Source organism: Lagopus leucura, unplaced genomic scaffold, assembly GCF_019238085.1.
Source record: "Lagopus leucura isolate 7727_CA_CO unplaced genomic scaffold, USGS_WTPT01 Super-Scaffold_100002, whole genome shotgun sequence".
Classification (NCBI taxonomy): Eukaryota; Metazoa; Chordata; class Aves; order Galliformes; family Phasianidae; genus Lagopus; species Lagopus leucura.
In genome coordinates this window covers 31,599,335-31,613,924 of record NW_024962263.1, presented here as the reverse complement: position 1 = coordinate 31,613,924, position 14,590 = coordinate 31,599,335, and the positions used below count along the sequence as shown (strand labels likewise).

At 36.6% G+C, this 14,590-nt stretch overlaps 1 protein-coding gene across 1 annotated transcript in view; it reads right to left on the bottom strand.

The window, feature by feature from the left end:
* The window catches only part of GABBR2 (gamma-aminobutyric acid type B receptor subunit 2), a 448,585-nt gene that overhangs the window by 146,062 nt on the left and 287,933 nt on the right, over nt 1-14,590 (bottom strand). Inside the window, exons 9-11 of the mRNA XM_042869427.1 lie at nt 11,798-11,878; nt 8,769-8,919; nt 8,187-8,319 (exon numbers count right to left, since the gene is read on the bottom strand). Coding sequence (XP_042725361.1) covers nt 8,187-8,319; nt 8,769-8,919; nt 11,798-11,878 — 365 coding nt within the window. The remainder of the gene's footprint in view (nt 1-8,186; nt 8,320-8,768; nt 8,920-11,797; nt 11,879-14,590) is intronic.

Sequence of the window (14,590 nt, the reverse complement as noted above, 5' to 3'; positions counted from 1 at the left end):
GATTAGAACTTGTGCTTTTTATAAATTACTTGATAGAAACTCTTAAGGCACATTTCCAGTGGTAGCTAAAGAAGCTAGAAATCATTTCCTTAGTGGACAACATATTTGACCACCATTGACACCATCTCACCAAGGAAACGAACAGTTCTGGTTAGTTTTCCAGTCTGTGGCTGGAAAAATATGATGTTTAAAATATGATGTTTATCTAAAACAACAAAAAATCTGCCTTTGTCAAACACTACTGTTTAAACTACTTTTACAGGTTTAATTAAAGAATCATTGCATTTATGAGCAAGTGGTTTATATCTTGGAAGATTGTGAACTACAGCAACTGATTTCAATTTCCCTTTGCAACTAAAAACCTTCATTCTAAGTTTACTCTTAAGATGTTAAATACTCTTGCTGTGTGAATGGTGAAGTGGTTATTGTTTATATATCTAAGCAAAAATTTATTTATGTTTTTACCATTCATTACCAACAAAATAACCCATGCAGCTGTGAACAATGAATCAGTAAAGGGCAGTTGGGTAGTAGTGAAAACTTCTGAAGCATCCTGAACAAAAAATAATGCTACGTGCTTTGCAAATATTGTTAAAAAGAAATAAAAGTGTCTTTATACACTCTAAGAGCAAAGCACAGAAGCAAAAATACTATTTTAGGTGACGGCAAAAATCTGGGTAAAGAGTGATGTTTGAATTTAGATTAAATTGTTTAAATGTAATTACAATTTCTATTGAATTTATAGAATAAGGACACCTTGGAAAATTGACTGAATTGATGAAATGCAGAAGTTTCATAATTAAAGAAGTATCACTTTTTTCCATACTGGACAACCAGTATACATAAATTCAGAACAACATACAGTCATGAAATGAAGAAGAGTGACAGTGAAGTTGCTGAGCTCACGAAAGCAGCAAGAATTTCAAATGCATTTGATCAAGAATTTAACTCCTCTGTTAAGCTGAAGGAAAACTAAAATAAAATATCTGAACACGCTATATCTTTCTTTTTGTGTTGCAGCTTCATATTTACTATACCAATCTACTTGCCAGTACTAAGCAAATAAGAAGAGTAAAGAATCAGAATTATTAATAATAATTTTTAAAAATATCAGCAATAATTTCAAAACTTTTTGCATAAACAATTATAAACATCACCACTCCAGAAGCTTTATATATTTTTTAATACATTATTTGAATATGGGACAGTGAAACAATTTAGTTCTTTAACGACTTCTTCAGTTTGCAAAATTTTAGCCTGTATTCCTGCAGAGGAATCATTCAGATTTTTGAATGTATTGTTCTTATTATCTCAAGATCATAATTTTAATGATTTCTTTCAAATAAAAGCCTTATGCATTTTTTTTCTTTTTCATAAGACTTGACATTCCCAGTGCCCTCCAGTTTCAATCTGATTGATTTTGGCAATAATTAGCCAGTTTTGCACATGCGTCCCACTGGAAACTGCAGTAACAACAGGTCCTGCTGCAGCTGAGTACTGGTGCTAAGCAGACTGGTAACATTTTGGTATTAGATTTAGGCACTTTAAAGTGACAAACATGAGAATAAGTCACACTGTGGGTTTAGTTTCAGAGAGCACAATTATCTTTAAGTAGGCAATTCTGTTGATTTCTGTGGACTATTCATAGGCTTAAAATTAAGCACCTTCTATTGCTGGCAGACTGGAGACACGAGGGGTAATAATGATGAACAAAAGTGTGACATCTCAACAAGTTTTCCCTGGGGCTTGATCCTGCTTCTATTAGCAAAGGCAAAATTCACAGTATGAGTGAAGGCAGGCCCCAGCAAATGGGTTCATTGAGTTGATTTTTATACTTCTCTCTTTTATCTCAAACATTTTATGACATGTTTGGTCTTTTAACTCATTCTTTAGAATTTGTGTGGCACCAGCACAATTTTACAAGTAAGTGACAATAACATTAGAGAACTGAATCCTGCTGTTTCCACATAAATTAAGTGTAGTGGCTGTTCACATGCTGTGAGATCTCCTGTAGTGATTTCTTAATATATTTCATACTATTTTTGAGAATTATCCAAGGGTAGTGTAAAAGGTATTATAATTGCCCATGATTCTATGACAGGTCTTTAAAATCCGTTATTGTCCCACTGAAAGAGAGGTAAAATGTTCTGAAAATATTACCTTAATAAACTGCTTGCAAGGTTGTTGTGTATTTGCTTCAACATATGAAATAATTTTCTTTTAAGGATTTATTCAGCTTTGTAACTTTTCCCTCTACATTTTTTTCCCCAAGAAAATGTCGTTTACTAAAATAGAAGCTGATTAGGCTCATGTTAAACTCAGTAACAGAACTGCCTTTGAATTTAATAGGAGTGAGATCAGTTGCAGATTGAACCACAGTTAGGACAATTATAGAATCGATTATACAGAAAAGGGAGATTAAAATTAACAGCTAGACAATTAAGAAGGAAATAAACTAAAGAATACATGCAAAATGAAGAAAGGCCAGTCTAAAGTACAAAAAAAGGCTATGATTTCCAAAGACAAAGAAATGGATTAGGTGTCCAAATCCGTTTTGCAGTACAGCATGAATTGAATATCTATTGTATTTTTTTTCTAACCAACCTTAAACAATTTGAGGAAAATAATTAGGCAAGTATTAAGTCCAAAAGAAGGGATGGGAGAACCCAAGAACTTATAGCAATGTCTGAAGAGTACGAAGGGTAGGAATAAAGAGTACAACCCAAACCGTTCTATAATTCTATGATTCTATTATCACTTGCTAACCTAATACAGGGATTCATGTTAGTTGGTTGCCCAGGGTCAAGTCCAAGTAGATCTTGCCCATACTATACCAAGGCAGCCCCAATTTTGAAGTGCTTCTGTCAAAATATTTTCCTTCTAGTCAGTTCCCACAAAAATGGTAAGCAAAGAAACATCAAGGTGACATGGGTCGATAAAGAAGAAATAAAGAGAAATAATAGTTGATATGTTCTCTCCCTCTATCTGTTTATTATATAGTTCCTGCTTCCAGAGCTTCTCTCAGCCAAATGCATGACTTTCAGATTGTTAGCAAATAGTCCAGCATCTCCCTCACACTGCAGTTTCCTCTCTTCCTTAGGAGCTCATTCTACAACCTCTCGCACCCCAATTTTTCTCTCTGTGCCTCACTGCAATTCCCGAATCTCTGCTTGATCTTCAGGTTTTCAAGATGTTTTATCCATCTCATACCACCCTGCAACCCTGACCTTGCAAATGTTCAGGATTTCCCAAGAAAAGGTGCAGTGTGGATCATGGAATTCCATCTTGGATAGATGTTCTTTCAGTACGTAGGAGTTGCAACAATATCTACCTCTGATCCCGTGGAATGTTGATGTGACTATGAAAAATTATTGGAAAAGGACAAAAATTTGCCTTTTACACTGCAACACAATAGTCAGATTTTAAATGTCCGTTGCCCACAATTACGAACAATATTAGCAGACAAACCCTAAGTGCTTCTGAAGATATGGAAACGTTTGAAGGTGAATAATCAAAATGTAAAGTACACCTCTGAGAAGTGAAGGTCTGTAACTTCTACTGTCTTTATGAATGTACTCATTCTCAAGATGTCTAAATGAGAACACATGCTTAATTTAGTAACAGTATAGTCTGCAAGATTTAGATCGTTTTACCTTCATTGAACACGTCTGCAGAACTCTGGAGTGCTCAGGAGACTGAAAGACAGCCAGTGTCTCCAGAAAAGATATCTCCTGGAATGGTATGAATCCTATACTGTCTTGTTCCAGTCACTCATTCAGCATACTCTCTAGGATAAAGTGGTGCCATACATTGGGAGCATCAGGACTGAGAAGAAGCAGGGATATTCCTTCTGCTGCTATTTAGTACACAAAACCTTTGTGCATAGTGATTACGGGCATTTTACAGCAACCTGAAGTACTCAAAAAAACTTCTTTTCAGACCCATTTTAATCAGTTTTATAAAAAATAATATGTATTAACAACTACTTCATGCATCTACTTGAAGGAGATCTATAACAAAGAAGAGGTGACTATCCTTCTCCCATGGGTCACAGGATCACAGAATGATGGGGTTAGGAGGGACCTCTGGATCTATCTGGTCCAATCCCCTGCTCAGACATGGTCATCTAGAACAGAGCTTCCATCATCTTTTGAAGATCTCCAAGGAAGAGACTCCACCACTTCCCTGGGCAATCTGTGCCAGTGCTCTGTCACTTGCAAAGTACAGAAATGCTTCTTGATGTTCAGAGAGAAACCCTTGTGTTCAAATTTTGCCCACTGCCTTTCAGTGTAGTAGTCTTTCAGCCCACATTAGGTTGAACTTGCAAAGACATTAGTAGTCTTAAAAGTAAGCACGAAATCCTCAGTAGAATGTATTACAGAAGTCTAAACATTATTATCATGTTTAATATTCTATTTTAAGTAGCTCTATTTCATACATCTGCTTCAACTCTATTCATAGGATATGCCACTGGCATTGCTAATTTTGAGTCTCTCTCTTCCATATAATGAATGCTTTAAATTATTTTCCACTTGCTTGCATTTTTCCAGTTGGCATCACTCTTGTTTCACACCCTTACTTCAAGCTTCTCTTTTTCTATGACACCATGGTAATTCTGAGATTAAAACAAAGACAGATCATCCTCCTTCTCTCTCCCTACCTCATGTCTAAAGCAATTTATAGTTCAGATACATACAAATTTAAATAATGTATTGCTTTTCTTCTTGTCTGTACAACCAATTATATTTCTATTAAGTAATACATGATGTAACTGTCACATACTGCACTGACCACTTTCTTGAAATATTTTATTTTAAATAGTTTTAATTCCATGCAATTGAAATCTTAAATTTGACATCTGATCTGCAATTCAGACATGGAACTAAATAATACTATGTTTGGTATTATAAACTCCTATTATAAGTACACAAATTACTATGTATTTTGATATACCCGATTACTTTTCCATAGAAAATGGAACATAGTATCAATATAAAAATGTGTTATTTTGAATGGAATTACCCACACAAGTACATAGTCAACAATACAGAATTAAAAGACATATAATAGCCCTATTCATCAAATTATTTGACCACATGATTAAAGTGTTTTGCTGACTCTCAAAACATTTAATACTTGGTTCTGGTTTATAGAACTCCTCCTTCAAAAGTGGTACAATTTACTAAAGAAATCCTTTCAAATTTTCAAGTGTTACTGGTATAATTTTATATTGTGCTTCAGTGTCCTTGGAATATTATAGAATAAAACATAGATTCAGTTATATTTAAGGCGCTTCTATTAGAGTTATCAGAAAGTTATCAAAAATGACACTAATATAGAATGATCTCTATGTTTACTATATATATGTACTATATCTAAGAAAACATTTATCATATATATACAGCTACTCTGCAGAGACCTAATAATTTTTATATAATTTATATATATATATATTTTTTATATAATTTTTTTATTTTAATTTTTTGAAAGGAAAAATAAGGTGATTACTTAGCTTAGAGAGAATAGCGTTAATGATAGTGTTTTAGATTTGCATGTACTTACAATGGCTGAATCAAAATTTTGATTTCCCTACAGAAGAAACAAAAATCTGCCTCTTTCAATGTGGTTCTTCTTTGCGCCTAAGTTGTTCCATTTGTACCCACGTATTTTTGGCTCAACAGCTTTTTATGATCATTTTCCGTTCTAGTTGGTTCTTTTAAAGACTAAATAACAGTTTTTCATAAAATGTGAATTTTATATCTATCTCTAATATGGTTAGAATGTGTATTAAAAATCATGCCTTGCCAGGGAAATGAATGATCAAGAGATATTTGTACTGGTCTAATCCTATAAAAGTACCTCAAAGTACTCTTTATGAAACCAGTAAGCTTGCTGCCCATATGGAGAGATGGATGTTCATTACATGTTGCCAAGTGAACACTCTGTACTCAGTACTCAGTGGGAGTTTTTTGGGAGAAAGGAAAGACAGAAGAGTTACAGAACAGAAAAGTGAGTTTGTCTACCATATTTATGAATTCACCAGCATTAATTCAGTGTTTCCTAGATACTGGGAAAGCATTTTGCCATGTTGAATGGAGGGCATGGAAAGATTGCTTGTAGAAAGAAAATTGTTCATTGAAAGCTATCAGTTACCAGCTATTCCACTGAAAAAAAGATTATAACAGGAGGAGAAAAATTTTGAAATAATTGTTTTAATGAGCAGGAGGTTGGAAAAGTATCCTGATAACTTGATTCTGGAGGTTTTTTTGCATCTGTGATTCTTATACTAATCACTGACAGAGCTGGGATTCATAAGATAAATCAACATCCACGTACACAAAAGCACAATCAGGAATGATTCCATAACGAACTGAAAAACAGGAAAGCCAAAACTGAGGTGAAATCCCAAATTTTCAGCTCTGTTTACATAAGATATCCATTTAAGGTATACGATAATATTTCCTAATCAAAATTTGGCTTTGAGAATGCAGTATTCTGCTCTATCTCCTTTCTTGTGGATCCATTAGGTAAAGCTGATCCAAAGTTATTTAAGAGTCTGTACAGATATCCTCTAGTAGAGACTTTGGTTCTGTTAATCATCTTCTATGATAAATAAAAATGTCTTTAATTAAGATAAGGTGACATATTCAAACTTACATTCATTATTTTTAAAAGAAAGATAAGTGAGACAGAACAAAGCAACCCTCATTTAAATTTTGTTGCTTTTAGAGTATGAGAGTACTGGTTACACTTTGAGAAAAAAATCAGAGATAAAATCAGCTAGCTGAAACATTCTGGTTCATAGGATTTTGGAAATGTTTGCTCATTTTTCTGTGATTAGACTAAGCTGTTTCACATTTAAAGTAGGGATATAAATTTAGTTTTACATAGCTAATTCTGGATGGAAACCTGTTCCCTGGAACAGCTCTGTTCCAATCGGTACCTCTGATTCCTACTTTCCTTCCTTCTGCTCTGTAAAGCTTGGCTTCTTCAAGAGGAGGACGGTGAACAGCCTACTCATGCAATGGTCTACAGCCTAGCAATGAGGCCTTAAAGTCTGAATGTAAGCGCTACACAGCTAAATAGACACCTACAACCTGAACTCCTTGATACTAGATTTTTCTGCAAAGGAAGATGAAAAAAGAATGGGAATTGATATCAATAACTGGCTTCTAAATGAACACTTCTGATCCTTTAGAAGATGGTTCACACACACACACACAAAAAAAGATTTTAGTGGAAATGCTGAGTCACGGCATAAAACAGTGAGTGAGCACCTAGTGGGAAGGCAGGACCAACCCAGGGGAGCTCATCTGCATGCACCTGAATGACTGGAAGGGGGTGCAGGCAGGATCCACCCTTTCCCAGACCTCATTTAAAGGTTTGCAGTGGAGGTGTGGGATCCTTTTGGAGATCCCTGCCTACGTAAGGCCATCCAAAGGTAAGCAGCTTTTTTTCCTTTATTTCTGTATCCATAGCTGCTGCATTTGGGTTTGTCCCCATTTGCTGCAGCCAAAGACTTTGTTACCTGCTATTACCGCTGTACTTCCCATCACATTACAGCGTTACAAAGATAATCACTGGATAACAAATGAGTGCTGATACCTTCCACTTTGTATTGGTCCCTATAGATACTGAGCTTGGGAGAGATGAACAGGATTTTCCTTTCGAAGACTTTGAGGAACCTTTTTCTGTTCTGTATACAGAGAATTTGTGCTCTAGTTGCAGGACTGTTAGGCTTGTGTGAATTTCAAGTCTAGCTTGGAAATAGCAGTAGAAGCCTTTGAAAATTCAGAAAAAAGACTGAGTAGAAATGTTTCAAGCAGCTGTCATGAAGTATGAAATAATATGGAATCTATAAGGAAAACATAGTAGCTTTGAAGGTTTTTATTCTAATTTCATAGACACAGCATTTAATGCAAAAACTACGCATGTAATTTCAAAACAAGAAGATACATTGACATTTTCAGTCTGAGGTAAGTTCCTAATGCATATGAAACTCTCACAAATAATAATACAGCTTTATGAATGTGTCATAATTTGGCCCCAGAAAATATTCCTGGAAAGAACTAAGAGAATCAGTTATTAAAAAGAATAAAGCATCCAAATACTGACCTCTTCCACTTACAAATTTAGTAAAGCTTTCTGCCAGACAATCTTAAATTCAAATACATGGAATTACTTACTGTGCAGAGTGTTTCAAATGTCTTTTCAGAGACAAAGGATCCATCAAGACCAAAAAGAAAAATAGATGCATAAGAAAGCATTCCTCCAAGGATAATAAGGTTGTTCATGTAGGGACTGGACATCTTTATTAATCTATGGACAAAAGATGATAGTGCATTAAAGAGATGATTCTTTTAGAGCAATAAAGAAGAACTCTTTGTAACCTTCTTATAAACCTTCCTGTAGAACTATAAGCATGCACATTTGCTTTTTTATAAACTCTACCACTGTTTCAGGTTTTTGAATATTTAGTGAAAAGTGTATCCTTTTTTACCAATGGGTTAATTAGATAGAGTAATGTTAATAGCTCACAGTCAAACATAACTTTTAAAAAATCACACTTTATGAACCTATAAAAAAGTTGTTCTAGCAGGCATTTGTTTCAGTATGTGCGTATATAACAGTAATTCTAATTAAATAATTCTAAATTATAACTCTTCCGCAGTTTAGATATTTTCCTTAACAAATATTAATGGCAAACTCCACAAACTTGGCGTTTAAATACAGAATAAGTTGAGACTGAAGTAACATGAATGCCTTACTTCTGATTTCTGTTTTTGATGTTAAAGAACAGGAAAGCACTGGCCATTATCATTCCTAGGATTGTGAGGGCTGAAAGGATGCTGTAGAGTGGTAGAGAGATCTTCCGTAGCTCCTCTTGTATAATTGTTTTGTCCTTTGGAGGTTCAAGTCCTAGAATTACAAGAAGGAAAAAAAAGGCCAGAGTTCAATCATAGAATTTCTGTTAGAAAATATGCCTCTCCTCAATACGCTATCTAGATATAGCATATTTAGCAAATGTAAACCACATTCCTAACTGATGAAAATACTGACTTTGATAGACATGTTAGTCAGGTTGATTGACAAGAAGGTTGGTATTTCTGGAGCAGATTAACATGATCTTTGGGGAAAAAAAAAAAGCCAAACAAACAACAAAACCCCAATGCGGAACCTTGTAAAATATATGCCTATTTTCATTTTAAAATGTAAATAACACTGAACTAACTGTAAAGATTGCTAGGAGGTTATGCTTTTCTGAAGTAAGTGACAGAAATGTGAGTGGAAAACAAAGTACATTTTTTCTCAGCATACTTTCATTACAAACGGGGCAAATTCGAATGGCCTTTCCAGAAACCCACCATACCTGCAACCAGTGCAGAGAAAGCTAAAACAGACATAGGGCTGTGGGAAGCTGAAGCACAGGAGCAGGCAATTCCTAAATGTCAGAAGTCAAGCAGGCAGGGTGAGAAGTTCAACTTGGTTGAGCAGGGATCTTCTAGAACTATGTGAAAAAAGAAAGTGTATGGCTACTGAAAGTGAGGTTGGGTGACATGGGAAGACTACACAGATGCTCTTTGCCACTTCAGGGAGAACATTCATGTGGCCAGTACTTTGCGAGACAACAATAAGGGCATTTTTACATATGTTAACAGTAAAAGGAGGACCAGAGACAATATTGGTCCATTACTTGATGAAAATGGTCACCTCCAAAATAGGGATGGTCCTAGATATGTATATGGAATGGGTGACACGAGGCTGGAGAGCAGCCCCGTGGAAAGGGGGCTTCTGGTTGATGGCAAGTTGATCCTGAGTCAATAGTGTGCTCTGGTAGCCAAGAGTCAACCATACTCTGAAGTGCCAGCACTGCCGGCTCTGTGAAAGAAAGGATTCCAACTTTGCTTTGCGCTGTGCAGCCTCACCTTGAGCACCAGGTGCAGATTTGAGTACCACAATACAAGAAGAACACAAAACTATTACAGAATGTCAAAAGGAGGGCAACAAAGATGATGATGGGTTTGGAGGAGAAAACATTTGAGAAGCAGCTGACATCCCTGGGTTGGTTCAGCCCAGAGCAGAGGAAGCTGAGAGGAGGACTCATGGCAGCTGCAGCTCTCACAGGGAGCAGAGGGACAGCACTGACACATGGTGGCTGGTGAGGAGTGATCTTCCCCAGGAGTCTGCCTTGGGACTGGTGCTCTTTAACATCTTTATCAGTGATGTAGATGTTGATATTGAGTGCACTCTTTGCACATTTGCAGACAACACTAAGCTGAGTGGTGCAGTTGATAGGACAAAAAGAAGGGATGCCATCCATAGGGACCTGGGCCTGCTTTTTAAGCTTGTCCATGTGAACCTAATGAAGTTCAATGATGCAAAGTACAAGGAAGGTGTTGCACTTGTGTTGGGGCAATTCCAGATATGTGGAATAACTCATTGAGAGCAGCCCTTTGAAGAAGGACTTGTAAGTTATGGTGGATGAAAAGCTGGATGTGAGCCAGCAGTGTAAGGCTTGCAGCCTGTAAGGCCAACAGTACTCTGGACCACTTCAAAAGAGTAGTGAACAGCAGGACAAGGGAGGTAATTGTCATCTTCTCTGCCTTCATGCATCTCCACCTGGAGTCAACACAAGAAATATGTGGAGCCTTTGGAGTGGGTCCAGTGGAGGGTCACAAAGATGATCAGAGGGCTGGCACACCTCTCTTACAAAGAAAGGATGAGAAAGCTGGGCTTCTTCAGCCTAGAGAAGAGAAGACCTCATTGTGGCCTTCCAGTACTTAAAGGGAGCTTATAATCAGAAGGGAGGCCTAATAGTGATAGGACATAGTGGAATGATTTTAAACTAATAGAGGGTAAATTTAGATTAGAAGTTCAGAGGCAATTTTTCACTCAAAAGGCAGTGAGGTTCTGGCACAGGATGCTCAGAGAAGCTGTGAGTTCCCCATCCCTAGAAGTGCTGAAGGACAGGTTGAATGGGGCCCTGGACACCCTGATCTGATGGGTGTCAGCTCTGCCCACAGCAAGGTTTTGGAATTAGGTGACATTTAAGGTCCCTTCAAACACAAGCCATTCTGTTTAAGGAATCCTTGTGGGTTCAATCCAAATCAGGATATTCTATGATTTTGTGATTCCAAGCCATATGCCTGATTGAGAGTCAGCTACTGCTAATGTAAGTCATCTTCTGCTGAGAGTGTAGAGGAAGTCCACATGTCAATAGAAGCAGACTAGGGACTGGAAAAAAGATGACTAGGAGATATGGCAACACAAGCCACATGCTTTTTAAGGGCCTTGGCAGTACTACTGGGCTGAGCACTCTCTTTAGCCCTATTTCTTAAATGCCAACTTAAATAAAGCTAGCATTAGTATTTTGAAACTATATTTTCTAACTGTCTAGCAGACCCCTCCCAACAAAAACCAGTGACTTCCTTCTCATTTGCAAGTAAAGTACATGAGTAACTTCTGGGGGGAGAGGAACTGGGAGAGTGGGAGATGAGGAAGAAATTAAAACATTATTGGTTGGTAGAGATGAAATGGATGACGTATCTGTAGCTTGTTGAAATAATAAAAGATATACACATATCAGTTTCCCATTATTTGAATGGAAAGTATCAATACAGTAAAACTAGCTTTTTTTTTTTTTTTGTTAGATTTCTCCTGCTTTTAAGAACAGCTTATTTCCTTTTCTCTGTATGCAGTTTCATAGGGTTTTTAATACCAAACAGCTCCAACAGATCTCTAGACAGCAAGCTATGTCCATGTCACTCTTGTACTTCTTCTGAGTTTCCCATCTTACCTTGGAACCTGATGCTGTTGTTGATTATTTCCAGCGTGTCAGCTACAGCATTGTACTCTCCCACCTTCACTTCCTTTCTTTCTGCAGAGAAACAAACAAGAGCGATTGTTTATGGCAGCTCACATGTTCTCAATTATTTAACTGATTTTGCCTTCTTTTTGACAGTGTGTCAAAACGAAGAGAAATATGCTTGAAGTGCATGAATTATTAAAGCAGAATGCCAGTCAGCTACCATCATTAAAAGAAATATTTCAGATTCATTTTGAAGAAATGCAACGGATTTTTAAGAACTTATTTACATAATCAGGAAATTGTTGTTACTGGGCACAGACATCTTCAGCTATAAGATCACATGCTTACTTACTGGCTCATACTGAGTGGGACACTTAGTTGAGAGATCAGATACAGCGAAATCACATGTTCCGCTCTCATTTTAACAGCCACCTTATCTTGCTTTAGTGAGGCATTCCCAGGGAAGTTACAGGCTCCAGCTTGTATGGAGTAGCCTGGCTAGTTAATAGGTAACTGGGAATCTAATCTCTTACTCTGACTGGGAATTAGCAACTCATTAGTACAATGACTGAAAAACATACTGCATTATTTAATCAAACTCAAATTGCAATTGAGCTAAAATATTTACTGTTACTTTCATGTGCATTTTATGATTAATTATCATATATTTGATTTTCTTGTACCTAATGTAGATATAGCAACTTAATATGTTCAGATACTGCCTTAGCTACTGTTGCAGGTAAACATTAGTCCCAGCCTTTTGATGACATCTGGCAGCAATTAATTTCTGCTATTTTTGTCAGTTTTTTTAGTACTATAGAGAAGGACAGAAACTTACTAAATTGTCAATTTTACACAAAAAACATTGAAATTTTGGTGTGAAACAAACAAACAAACAAACAAAAAAAAACAAAAAAAAAAAAAAAAAAAAAAAGCAAACAACAGGCACATTGGTTACAGTGTTCTTTGAGCTGGCTCAGTGCAGCCAAAAATTTTCTTTTGGGCCTCTATCTCTGGGCATGCACAGCCCTATTTGCATGTAAATTCTGAGCTATGACCCTATTTGTGACACTGATTTTGGGAGCTGATGATCACGAACTGGGTGCCCAATTTGAAAAGACTGTATTTTACCCAACAGCTCCATATTAACCTTTCCTCCTTTCTCACTCAAAGCAATTCTGCACTCTTCATCTCTGCTGAATGGAGCAGCTAGCTCCATTTCAGCAAAATCTGCTGGCTGATTAATGTTAGTCTGAAAGCTCACAGGAAGCAAAAGTTTTCCTTATATAAACTGTATTACCTATTGTTAAAATTGTTTATGCACAATTGTACACTGGGTTGCAAATTCAGCAGAGAAACACAGGCATTTGCTATACTCCCATAAGTTAGAGATTGCAGTTCAGGAAACTGATACACCTTTCACATGAGCATTGGACATTCTTAGAGAGTGCAATCTCCTGGTTTTCAGCAGCAGTTTCCAAAGGCCTGCCCATAAAAACAACTCATTTTGCATGTAGAATTATGTAGACAGTTAAGAACAGTTGGTGCTTCCTGACACAGCCTGAAAATTCTTTGGGAGACACACACATATAAATCTTTGGTAGTCTCAAAGAATGTTACCTGCACAGCTGTCATCTGAATACAAAAATGGTTACAGCTAAAACCTGAACAAATTCACTATTGTCTTTATTAGTAGCCTTTTGTCTTTATTAAAGTTACAATCTATGTGTCTAAAACTTCAAAAACAAACAAACAAAAGTTAGAAATTAGAAAGACAAACCTCAGACTGTGTATCTATATCAATTTGCACATTTGATGCCAGACAGTCCACATCATCTACTTAGACCAGATGAAGAGGACATGCACCTTAGTGCCAATGTAGCCACAACCTTACAGCAACAGACTAAAAATCTGAAAGTTCTAATGAAGAGTGAGAAGAGTAATTGTTCCACATCTATTTTTATATGAGGCAGTTACTGGGATTTGTTTATATGAAGGATGCACATAATAAGTAGGGAAAAATACACGAATGACAGCCTAAACATATGCGCACTGATGAAGGTACTGAAAGGGAGAATATTCTGTGATATGACCTACAATGCCACTGCTTTTCAACATTTATAAATTCTTACACAGCTTCCTTCACAAGTAAAAACAACACTGAGGATACGCCTATGATGGTAAGTGTAATCTAGTATAACAACTTAAAGTAGGCCGAAACTTGTTAGACTAGGTTGCAGGAGCTAGCCCTAATAAGAATGAAGATCAGTAGAGATATCTGGAGAAGTGAATTTCCGTTGTGTATAAAGCTGGAGATGAAGAGTCTTTGGGATTTATATAACCAAGAGTGTAAAAAATACAGAGTGCTTAGTACTGGGGAAACACATTAACATTGATGGAATAAGGGAAAAGGACCGTTCATATAGTGTACATTGAGGTTTACTGAGGTCAAGAGATGCCATGAAGATTCTTGATATCTTAAGTATTTGCATTCAGTGGAAGGTAGTCTATAAGGAAAATAAACTCCTGTTTTCATTGGCAGGAAAGATAAAGTCGTCATATTGTGATATGTTTACAGGAGTGCTGGTGTAGAAAACACATCTACAGCTACTGAGTTTTCAGTCCCCAAACACCAAAAACTGTCCAGTGAGAAAGTCTCTTCCAAATCTTAAAGGAAGCAGAGAGTCAGCAGTATGTCTTGCAGCTCTTTTGTGTAGGCCAATACAGATAAGGATGGAACTGCAGGCTCCACTTCTCTCTATGCCATTCCATCAGGTTTCC